At 36.8% G+C, this 12475-nt stretch overlaps 1 protein-coding gene across 1 annotated transcript in view; it reads right to left on the bottom strand.

The window, feature by feature from the left end:
• Window positions 1-12475, bottom strand: part of PTPRM (protein tyrosine phosphatase receptor type M) — a 1055867-nt gene that overhangs the window by 44875 nt on the left and 998517 nt on the right. Inside the window, exon 25 of the mRNA XM_044666801.1 lies at window positions 1221-1337. Coding sequence (XP_044522736.1) covers window positions 1221-1337 — 117 coding nt within the window. The remainder of the gene's footprint in view (window positions 1-1220; window positions 1338-12475) is intronic.

Genomic DNA, 12475 nt, shown 5'->3' with positions numbered 1-12475 from the left:
TATATATATATATATATATATATACATATATATATATATAAAATCTGTGCTAAGCCTAGGCCTGAAAATAATTAGGGCAACAAAGCTTTCCAGATAGAGTTGAGACCTACATCTCAACTATGCTTCTATGAACCCACTACCAACAACTAACTAAAATGTCTTAATTGTACTTTTCAGTTACACATTATGGGTTTGGGGGATAGGAGGAAGTAGGATAGGAGAAGGAAGGAAAAGGAAGGGTAGAAAGGGGAAAGCCTGAGGAAGGGAATCGGTGGTAGCCCCCAAACCCAGGAGAGGAAATTGACCAGAGCTCTTAGGAGCTCAATTTAAGATCAGGTAGCACTTATTGTTAGAAAGCTAGGTTTTATTTAGATTAGGAAAGGGAAAAGTTAGGTAGGGAAAAAAGGTCTCCTCTGGTAGACCCTCCTCCAGGGTCAAGAGCCTCTAAGGTTGAGAGAGTATCTCCAGGGTAGAGAGTGAAAAGGCGCCAAAACTCTCTTTTATACTTTCTCTGACACCTCCCACAAAGGAAGTGGGAGGTGTCAGGGGAAGTTGTAGCAGGGAGTCCTGGGAGACACAGTCTCTCAGGGCTTAGAATATTTTTAAACAGCACAACATTTAATGATAGTAGGCAAAGAGCATGAGGAAAATTAGCCATTATATTTCTGAATAGGAAAAATGAACAGAATGATGCCACCAGCTATATGAAAAACAAAGATACGGGGAGGTAGACAATTCATCTCAGCTGTATAGCTAGGGAAATTAATGAAACCTGCCTTTTGGGTTGGCTGCAAAAAGTAGTTTCTTATTAGAATAATTAACATTTCTTTAGTATTTTAGGGTTTACAAAACACTTCCCTCTCAATGGTCCCATAAGGTAGTTGGTGAAAATATTATTATCTATTCCCATTTTACAAATGTAGAAATTGAGGGTGAGAGAGATGAAATAATTTGGACTCCAGTAAAACAAGAATTTGAATTTAGTCTCTTGACTACAAACTCAATGTTCTATAACAAAGATTGTCTTTAGATATAGGACTTTGCTTGTCAAAGAATACAAGAGTGGAAAGTGATTGAGAGAAAGCCTCTAGTTTAGCCTCTTGCCTTCAGGTAGGATCACCTTTAAATTATTCCAGATGAATCAAAAATTGATAAGTTTACTGTAGCAAAAGTTGACATTTATAGTAGTACAGCTTCACCAAGATAGAATGAAAACTTACCTTTTCCACTGCAAATGTTCGAATGACATATTCTGCCAGAAGCTCTGTTTCTATTAGGGTAACTTTAATGTCTTTATATATCTCCGTATCATCTGGCCAGTATTTGCAGCATTTGACCTTTTGGAAACACAAAGAAAATTAAGGGGACTTTTTTTGGGGGGGGAGGTTGTATTTTGGCTGTCTCTAAACAAGCCTTAACTGGTTCACTATGATTTATAGGATGAATTTTCATCACATATGCATGGCTGAACCACATACTGCAGGTTATGGTCCATTTGTTTTCATCACCTGTGCTTTTTTCTCCCTTAAAAACTAGTAATCAAAATTACAAAGGGGCAAGGCTCAGGAAAATTACCTAGATTTAGAGAATTGTGTTTATACCATATATAGCTAAATTACAATAAACATTCATTTCCTGTTCTTTGTTAAGGAGTGGCTAGGGAAAACTAACTCTAAAAAGAAGTTTGCAATACTTTATCCCCTGAATACCGAGCACTTCCTGGTTTAAAATTTTCTGGACATTTTCAGTTTTATAAATGTATGTGTTTTATTTGGAGGAGGAAGGAAACAGCTACAGAATTTTTCCAAGGTAGCACAATAGATATACCTCATTCTAAGTGAACATAATAGAATTACCAACTGATAAAGTAGGCAATAAATTCCCTCTTTCTCACCTGAATATACTATAAATGATTTTTTTTTCATTCTGTATCTCATTTACCAGTTGGTACCTCCTTTCAAATGTGTACTTTTGCTATTTGGTCTTTCAGACATTGTAAGGTCAAAAGAAAAGAGATGGGAATAAAGTTATAACATTGAAACCAGGAGATTCTCAAAGTAATAGTTTGGTTAATAAAGGAGGGGAAATCTCCTACTAGGGAAAATGCTCCAAAGGAAAATGGCCACCATCTTAACTACTTCCTTATCCAAAATTTCCAGCACTCTACTGAAATGGAGTAGGGTAGTTGTCTTATGCAAAAAAGCATAGCATTGCAAATCAGAAGATGTAGGTTCAAATTCCAGTTTTGTTTACTACTTGGATGATCCTGGGCAAGGTGCCTAGAACATATCTGAGGGATCTGACTACTCCTATAATTGAGATGAAATGGAAACCATCTATTCTATTCCAGTGAGATGGTGGACAACTAGACCTTATCATTTGTTCTGCCAGTGCACCCCAAGGTCCTCCAGGCCTTGCCATCTGCCTTGCCTCTACATCCTGCAGACCTCTGGCACTATCATTTGATCTGCTTATGTAGAGTCAGCACCCTTGGACCTTGCCATCTGCCCTGCAATGAACATTTGTGTGTTTCCCCCCCATCCAAATAAAGTAGGAGTTCCTTCAGGGCAGGGATTGTGTTGCTTTTTCTATTCATATCCTCAGTACTTAGCACAGTGTTTGGCACAACTGCTTGGTTAATGTCCATTCATTCATACATTAATTCTAGGGACTTCAGTTACCTAGATTGAAAAATGAGGGGGTAGAACTAGATAATCTCAAAGATCCTTTTCAATTTTAAAAGATGAAACCTAAAATTAATGAGATATTATTCTTATACTCCTCCCTTCCACCCCCCTCCTCCTCCAAAGCATCTTTGAATTTGTAGAGGATGTTAATGGAGAAAGGAATAATTTTTCAGAGACTGCTTTGTAACCAACTTTGCTGAAACCAAGAGATGGATGTCTATAACTTCTGAGCACATCCTAGAAGTAAACTGATCATATTTAAATCAAATTACTAATTTGAACTTTGCTAGGTATAATGTGCCTTCTGATTTGATTCAAATACTAGTTCTAAGTCTTCAGATCCATTCTTCCAAAAGAGTTTTGAATTATGATGATTTTGGGGAATTTGGCTAGTTTCTCCCGTTGCTTGGGTTGCTAGAACTTCACCCCCTTGATGACATTGACTCTGTATTTGGTGTAGCAGAAAAAAGAAAAAATAATATAGTTGATTATGGCTCTAATCTTTTATGTTCATATACAGATACTTTTCTTTAAAATCATATTTTTTCCAGATGAATATGTGACACATTGAATTCAAGAATCAGCTTCTGTTGCATTCTTCCTTCCCCCAAATAAGCATCTGACATTGGATGTACTTACTGACATCTTTTAATACCAAACTAAAACAAATGAATGAATGAACAAAACCGACTCCACAACTTTTAAAATAAATATAATATGGAAAGATTTCCTAAAATTTTGCAGTCACAAAAATAGAAGCCTCTGTAACACAATAAAGGCTTACTTTTCATCTGGGTAGCTGCTCTTGACATTCTGGAGCCCAGTTACTTTGTGTAAACTCTTGTTTCATTGGCCCAAATCCTCCCAGACATGCCTGACTCACTCAGTTTTATCTAATGTAGAACATCTTCCTTCTTGCCTATATTTCCACCCACAGCCCAGGAGAAACACAGCTTCCTGATAGCAGACCAGGGCATCCTGGTACACCCGTTAAATTTCTCTTTCTGCTTGTTACTCTGTGCCCTCCTTCTGTGGAATCAGATCCACACAAACGTGCCCAAAGCACGTAGGAAACAGGAAGCAGCTGCAATCCCGGACTCTGTTGAAGCACAGCTACTGATCACCAAGTGTTTCTAACATTAGCTTGGCTCCTTTCAGACAGGTGCCTGCCATTCTCAAAGCCAATCAGTTTAACCAAGTGAACAGCAGCAAAAAGAAAAAAAAAAGGAAATCTAGATTTCTCTGCACTGCTTGGCACTGAAGAGAAACACACACATTTCTAACTTTGTGCTGTCTGGATATCTTAGATTAGACTATAATTAAGGAACAGGAGGCATTTCAGTTGCTACTTTGCAGAATGTGTTTCTAAGAAGCCTAGACACCCTCCCTAGAACAGGAGAATCTGCCTGGGCAGGCAGAGAAATGCTGGACTGACCATCTCCCAGAATATGATGCAAGGGTTTTGTCATGTCTGTTTTTAGCTGAAGAAGCTTTTAAAAAAGCTGTCTCCTCCAGTGCCTTTCCAGTTTGTTGAGCCTGTGCAAAATGATTGTTCTTTTCTTAAGAAAAGTTATGGGCTACATAATCAACTTGCAAATCTTATGCACTAAAGAACAAAAGTGTTTATTTCCCTGAAGAATTTGGCACCTAGAAATTAGCTTCTCCTTAACGACTGAATATAAGAAAAATAAATTCACAAGTCTAGATTTTTTTTCCTCTCCCTTTGAAGTTGTCTATTAGCCATGTGCCTTTCCGAAAAAGAAAAAAACAAAGAAACTTGCTTCTTAGTAAAAATTTCTTGAATGGTTACTATGTGCCATGCGTCACGGTAAACACTGGGGATACAAAGAGGCAAAAGACAGTCCCTGTCCTCAAGAAGTTCACAATCTAAGGGGGTGGGGAAGACCATAAACAAACAAATATGTTTTGATAAGCTATATACAGGATAAACAGGAAATAATTAAGAGCTTAAATGCATTAGACTTAAGAGGGGTTGGGAAAGGCTTCTTATACAAGATGAGATTTTTGCTAGAAATTAAAGAAAGCCAAGGGAGGCAGTAGGTAAAAATGAGAGAGCTTTACTTCTCTCTTTGTTCAGTGTTTTTGCCAGGTTAAATAGTTACTTCTAGTCATGTTCTTACTATACAGCATCTAACTATCCAATATTCATGCCATTAATCACAGAAATTAATCGCAGTACAGCCTCTGGACCAAGAAAAATATGGTGGGCCCAGTGAAGAAGAACACCTGATTCCTATAATGCATTTTCCCCTTTAGCCTGTTTAAATGAATCAACCTATCAATCAGTCAAATATTTACTTAACATCTGCTATGTGCAAGCACTGTTTTAGGAATAATAAATAAAAGACAGAGTCCCTGACTCCAACAGTTCTCCCAAACATCCTGGAAGAGCCAAGACTAAAATATGTGAAACTAATGCTGAATGATAAGACAGTAATTAATTAATTGGTAAACTGGATGGTAGTGGTACTAAGAACTAAATTAATGTGGGACAACAATGTATATATCTTGAGGGGAAGGACTGTTTGGGGTTTTTTTGTGTGTCTTTGTAGCCTCAATGTTTAACATAGTGCCTGGTACATAGTAGGTGCTTAACAAATGCTCATCTTCTTCCATTCTTATCTCCCTCTCCTAATCACAGTTTGATAAATATTTATTGTTGGAGATTTTCACAGAAGAGGTGGAAAAAGAACCATGCTTTGAAGAATGGGTTCGATTTGAATGAAGAAAGCATATTCTAGGCTAGTGATTTCCAAATGTTTTTCAGTGTATATCCCTAGAAATAAAATTCGTATAACTACATACTCAAATATATCAATATTTGTTTATTTAGAAATGATATATGTATACTTCTATATTTATTAAAAATTTAATATATTACTGCCATGACATGTATATTATGTATACACACACACACACACACATATATATATATATAAACATATATATATATATATGTTTTAATTGGGGTTTAGCTAGTTTAGTGACTTACCTAAGGTCACATGGATATTATGTAGTAGAGCTGGGATATGTACCTAGTCCTCTGACTTGAAAAAAATATACACATGCACTACTGAGCTAATATCAATTGATCAGCCATGAAATATTTATTAAGTGTCTGCTATGTGCCAGGTACTATGCTAAACATGGGGGATACAAAAGGGTACAAAAGACTGTCTCTGCCCTTATGGACCTTACAGTCTAATAAGGGAGAAAACATGCAAACAAATATATACAAACTACATACAGGATAAATGGGAAATAGTTAATAGAGAGAACGCCCTAGAATTAAAAAGGTATTTCCTATAAAAGACAGGAATTTTGTTGGGAATTAAGGGAAGCCAGTGGGTGGAGTGGAAGAGGAAGAATATTCTAAGCATAGGAGATAGTCAGAGAAAATGAGAGATGGGGTGTCTTATTTATGTAATAGTTAAGAGACAAGTGTCACTGGATCAAAGAGAACTTTCTGGGAAGTAGGGTGTGAGAAAATTAGAAAGGTAAGAGGGGGCTAGATCATGAAAGGCCTTGAATGCTAAACAGAGCAAATTATATTTGATCATGGAGGAGATAGGGAGTCATTTGTGTTTACAGAGTAGGGAGTGATATTACTGGACCTGTGACTTAGTTAAGTCACTTTAATGGTTGGATGGAGGATGGATTGGAGTGGTGAGAGACTTGAGGCAGGCAGATCCACCAGCAGGGTACTGCAATAACTTGAAATATGGAGGGATTGCACTGGGGGTGGGGGTGGCAGTGTCAGAGGAGAGAAGGGGATATATGTTAGAGATGTTGCAGAGGTGAAATTGATAGGCAACATGATTGAAATAGGGTGAAATCAAGGGAAACAGTGTGGAGATGGAGGTGAAAGATAGTGAAGAATCCAGGATGACTCCTAGGTTGTGAGCCCAAAGGCCTGGGAGAATGGTGTTATCTTCAACAGTAATAGAGAAGGTAGTGCTGGGCAAGGTTTAGGGGGAAAGGTGAGTTCTCTTTCAGACATGATTAGTTTAAGACGTTTAGGATATTCAGTTTGAAGTGTGTTATAAAATTTGCATATCTATAGAAATGAGAGATGAAATAATGATATCGAAAGCATTATTTTAGATACAAGCCTAAAAGTTTCACCTGTTCCTAATCAGTTCTTCCACTGGCTTGTCAAGGTACCTGAAATTCTTACTATTAGGGTTGCTACTTTTCATTAAACATCATCCCCACCCTGTCCATTAAGGATGCTTATCCCTCAAAATTCTGTTTGAGGTCCTCTTCTCTAATCTACACTTTTCTGCTTGAAGATTTCATCAGCAATCATGGATTCAACAATCATCCTGATGATTCTCAAATATAAACATACAGCCCTAATTTCCTTCTTGACCTCCACCAAGATATTCTATCGGTACTTCAAACAATATGTCAAAGATAAGTCATCTTACTTCACCTCAAACCCAATCTTCTTCTAAACTTCCCCATTTTTGTTGGTAGTCCCAGTATCTTTCTAGTCACTGAGATTCACAAGCTTTGAAATCATCTTTGTCTCTCCTCTTCTCAGCATTCCTCCTTCAGTTGCTAAGATTTTTCAAATTTACCTCCACGATATCTCTCACCTCCATTGCCGTCTCTCCACTGACATAGCTTTTACTCTTGTTCAGGTCCACAACACTTCTCACTTGGACTATTGCAAAAGTCTCCTAAGTGAGACTTTTTTCCCTGCCTCCATCTTTTCCCTTCCAAATTCATTCTCCACACTATTGCCAAACTGACACTCCTACAAAAGCTCTGTCCGTGTCACAGTACACTTAAAAACCTCAACTTAAATTGCTCCCTATTGCCTTTAGAATATAAAATCCTCATCTGGGCATTTAAATCCCTCCATAGTCTGGATTTCACTTAGGTTTTTAGCCTTATTTCATATTACTCCCTTTCATGCATTTTGATTCAAGTTAAACTAGAGGACCAGCTAATGTTTCTTTTCAGTACTCCATTTCCTACTCCCTTATATCTGCATATACAGACCCCATGACTGGTGTGCATACCCTCCTCATTCATACCTAACAGAAAATCTTGTGTCCTTTAATACATGAAATACCAGGTGTCATTATATACATGAGACCTTACTGATTAGTAGCATTCCTGCCTCTTTATTGAGATTATTTTTTATATCTTTACTATTTACTTATGAACATGATCTTAGCACGATGTCTAACACATAGCAAGTGCTTAAAAATGTCTACCGATTGATTATGAGTGAGTGATCTATTCTTCAATTAGAATATATGCTCCCTGAGGGCAATATCTTTATCTTGATATAAGGGAATATTTTAAGTATTCATTTTAATATAATTAACATAAGTATATGAAGGTTTATATATGTAAATAATATCGTTTACAATCTAGGGGAATTGGAAAAATACCCCCATTGAGGGAGCTATATTTATATTCCAAGTGTCTTGCCCACAGGAGATGCTTAAGGCATGCTTGTTAAAAGCTTGGTTACAAAAAAAGAAACATGAGAAGATACCCCTCCCCCTTACTTTGCAGAGTTGGGAAGATCCAACAATAAGAAATATTGCATTTATTTTCTGTAAGATATTTACCATTATATCACCAGGATTGTTTATTTATTTTTCTCTTCTACTTCTTTTTTGAAAAAAAAAAAACTTTGATAACGGAGATGGCTTCTTGAGAGGGAAAATAGATGGGGGGGATACAAAAGGCAATTTAGGAAATATAAAAAGAAAGAATATCAATAAAATTTAGAAGAAATACTTGGGGGTCAGTTAGATTGAGAGCCAGGTCTAGAGATGGGAGGTCCTAGGTACAAATCTAGCCACAGATACTTCTAGTTGTGTGACCCTGGGCAAGTCACTTAACCCCCATTGCCTAGCCCTTATCACTCTTCTGCCTTGGAATCAATACCAAGAAGATAAGAGTTTATTTAAAAAGAAAAAAAAAAGGAATGCTTGTTAAACTGAATAAAGATACTTTGTCCAGGGAACTTTTAAAAAGTCATTAGGAAAAGACAATGTACCTATTTTATCACATTAGATTATCACTTCTAGAGAAGAGAAGTGTACTACCAGGAGAAAAAGCGTGAAAAAAAAAAAAGGTATTATTGTGAAGGGCAGGAGGGGTGAAGCATAAGAGAAATGGTAAAAACAAAAGGAGGAGGACAGTGAATAACAGAATTTCAGAAATGAAAGAATAAAAATTATTTAATCAAGCCCTTCATTTTATAGATGAGACCATTAGCTTAGGGAAGGTAGGATGGATACACAGAAGAAATGTCAGTGGATTTGGAGTTTTGAAGATCCAAGTTCAAATCTTATCTCACATAATTACTAGCTTTGTGACTAATGGCAAATCACGTAACTATTACATACCTCAGTTTCCTCATCTAAAATAAAGGGGTTGGATTTGATGGTGGTTTCTGTGGTCCCTTCTAGTTTTAGACCTACAATTTTATGATCCTAGAACATACCCAAGCTCATATATGTAATTAGTACTAGAGTTAGGACCAGAAGCTTGACCCTAAATTCAGTACTTTCTTCCTTATGCTGCCTTTTCTTTGCCATTAAAGAGAAATGAATTTTTTTGAATCTCACTTTTGCCTAAAGTTGGCCCTGCATAAAGGATGAGATTCCAAGATGGAGAAGGGTTTTTCCATCTCAAAACCTTTTATTCACCTAACTATTTAGGATAGGAAGAAAAGGGGGAAAAAAAGCATATTTTTTTTCTTCCCTTTACTTGAGAGAATGAAGGTTAGAGTTCTTTTGAGCATAGCCTCAATGTTTATAGCATCACCATTTTTGCAAGCAGCTTGGTAGAAAGTAAAATTGGTTTTTTTGCAAAACGTTCCATCTAAGCACAAGAGCTGGTGAAGTGATAGATTTATACCATGAGGAAATAAACAATTGAGGTGATTAAAAGGCTGGTTGTGGCTAGAGAAAGCATCATAGTGTTCCATAATAATCATATCCTTAAAAGAAGGGAATGGAAGCAAGAGGAGAAAAGTATCAAAATTATCAGCAAATTTCCAATGGATTCATCTTTTAGAGGAGAAAGGCATGCAGACGTTGACCCCAGTTCTATTTATAATCATCAACAGTTCCTGCTGTGATGGAGGTACTGAATAGCAGGGAGCATAAACAGTGCAGAAAAACACTGATATTCTGGGGTCTTAGCCAAGAGCAGTTTCCAACCAGGCTTCTAAGACACAGCCTTATTCAATGCTATTCTGTAGCCAATCTCCATTTTCTTGCAGGATCATATCAGGTCCAAAAAACTCCCAATTTAAACAACTCAAGAGCATGGAGAGCTCTGGCCCTATCTGATTTTGGTCTTGCCTTCAGGAAACACCTCTGGGATTTCTTGGAAAATAGTTCTCTAAATTCACCTACCACCCCTTGCTGAGCCAGGAACTTTCTGTTGCCTTTATGGTTTGACTGCAATCAAGTCCCTACAAACCTTGTATAACTTGTCCTTTTTCTCCTTTAATGTCATACCTTCTGAAAGATAGTCATTATTTTTTTCTACTAGTATGGTTTCTTATTCTCTATCCCTTTTCCTACCATGTATGATATTTACTTTGCTAAATGGACATGCAGTACTAGAAAACAACTATCCCAAATTCTCGCCACTCCTCCACACCTGCTCCCTCTACAACTTAGAAGTAAATGTGAGCTGTGGATTTTTGGAAATTGATAGGCTCTTGCAAATAGTAGGCATTTAATAAATGTTAGTGGATGGTGATGATAACTTTGGAATTAGTTTAAGAGCCATACAAGAAATCAGTTTTGTTACTCGACAATTACTCTGTATTTTTGACATAAAACTACTATTGAATGTGATCAGAAAGTAGAGTTAACTCTGGGATCCAGCAAAGAGTTTCTAGCCAGGTTTCCAACAAATCCAGTTATTCAGGACTATTTGGTTTCTCTACCTTATTCACCAGAAATGGCTTCAAATAACTTTTGGCTTTTTCCAACATTTAAATCTACCTTCAACTAAGGATTTTTTAAAATGTCACATTTTCTGAAGGTAATTACAGAAATGTTTTGAGGAATGGCAACCTTATTAGAATAAACATCAATTCCCCCACAGTGAGCTACATTGAATCAATACAAATACTCATATGGATATTAAAGTTTTGTTCAACAGGCAAACCAACTCCACCTAAAATGGAAACATAGATGAAATGATGTTGTAGTGGAGCAGTTAGTTTCATACGAACATAGTTATAAATAGAAGGTGTGTGTGTGTGTGTGTGTGTGTGTGTGTGTGTGTGTGTGTGTGTAGGACTCCAAAAAATCAGACCATCAAAACTTTAAAATCATCTGTACTGAGATTTTATGTAATAGCTGAGCTGAATAAAGGGGCTATTCTTTTGACATGTTAGATTGGAGAAATAGTGATGACATTTCAATTTATAGGCATTACTCTTGAGATTATGTAGCTGGTAGCAAGTAAAACAGAAAGTTGGGAAAAGGATGTGTCACCAAAAGAATGCAAGTTCCTTGAGGGCAGTGACCATTTAATTTTTATCTTTGTATCCTCAGCACCTAGCATAATAATTGACACATAGCAGGCCCTTAGTAAATACTTTCTGAATAAATGGAGCAAAGTATCTCCTGAGATCCTAGAAGAGAAGAAAGAAATTCCCTGACCATTAGTTCAAGCTAGAGATAACAGACTTTCAAGTGGGATTGAACATCATTTGCTTATTTAGTTATTCATTTATTCATTTATTTATTTGTGGCAAAGAAAAAAAGACTGTCCATATCAGAGGAATGGAACAATCTCTCTCCCCAAAAGAATAGAGCAATGGAAAAGCACCCACTTTAATTTATTATAATGACATGTAAAAGAAGGAGGCTAAATGATCAGAGTTGAGATCTGATGGTTCATGCACCAAACACACCTGTTTCAATACTGTAGTTAAACAACCAATGAGATATTAGCAGAATTTGCAGAAATATAGCTAAAAGTTTTTCTAACCTTAAGTTTTTTGTTTCTCTTCTATTTTCTTTTGTTTTCTACAGCTAGGTAGAATAATAAACTCTTGATGTCTCTCTGAGAAGGGGATTCCTATTGACAAAAGCTTGGTCCATATAAATGAACTTTTTGTATTAAGTATTCATACCTCTCTGTGATTAAATATTCCAAGTAAGGAATAAGGATAAACTAAACAACAGGGTCAAGCTTTGGGGAGGTTAACAGGAATTTGACTGGGGTGGGGTTTGGCCAAACAAAGTAATTCGTTTCCCTGTCATCAAGCTTGTAAGTTCCTCAGCAACAGGGACCTTAACTCATTTTCCCCCCTTGGAATCTCCCAGAGCATCCAGCATAGTACATTGTAGGCACCTGAGAACTGTTTTTGGAATGAATAACTTCAGAAGGGTTCTGGAGAGTTTATGTTTGGTGCCCTATAGTTTTAGGATATATCTGCCTTATATCTTCTAAGCCACTGGGCCTGGAACTCATACTTTAAGCTTGTTTCAAAGTAGATTTGTAACTTTGGAGCCACACTCAGGGGCATCCCCAGAGGACTTTCCAGTCTGAGGAAAATCATGAGGCTGAATCCCACTACTGTCTCCCCATTGTTTTCATACAGATGAAAGCTTATTAAAATAAATATCAATGAAAGCCTTGAAAGGGAAGAAGAGTAGAAACAGTCAAAAAGGGAAACATGTAGTCTGATGGATATATGTGAAAGTGAGAAGTAGAGAATGAGACCAACTAATAAAGGCACAGAATAGTCTTTGTAAAAATTG

Source organism: Gracilinanus agilis, chromosome 1 (assembly GCF_016433145.1).
Source record: "Gracilinanus agilis isolate LMUSP501 chromosome 1, AgileGrace, whole genome shotgun sequence".
Taxonomy (NCBI): domain Eukaryota; kingdom Metazoa; phylum Chordata; class Mammalia; order Didelphimorphia; family Didelphidae; genus Gracilinanus; species Gracilinanus agilis.
The sequence above is the reverse complement of the archived record's forward strand: the minus strand, read 5'-3'. Positions and strand labels throughout refer to the sequence as shown.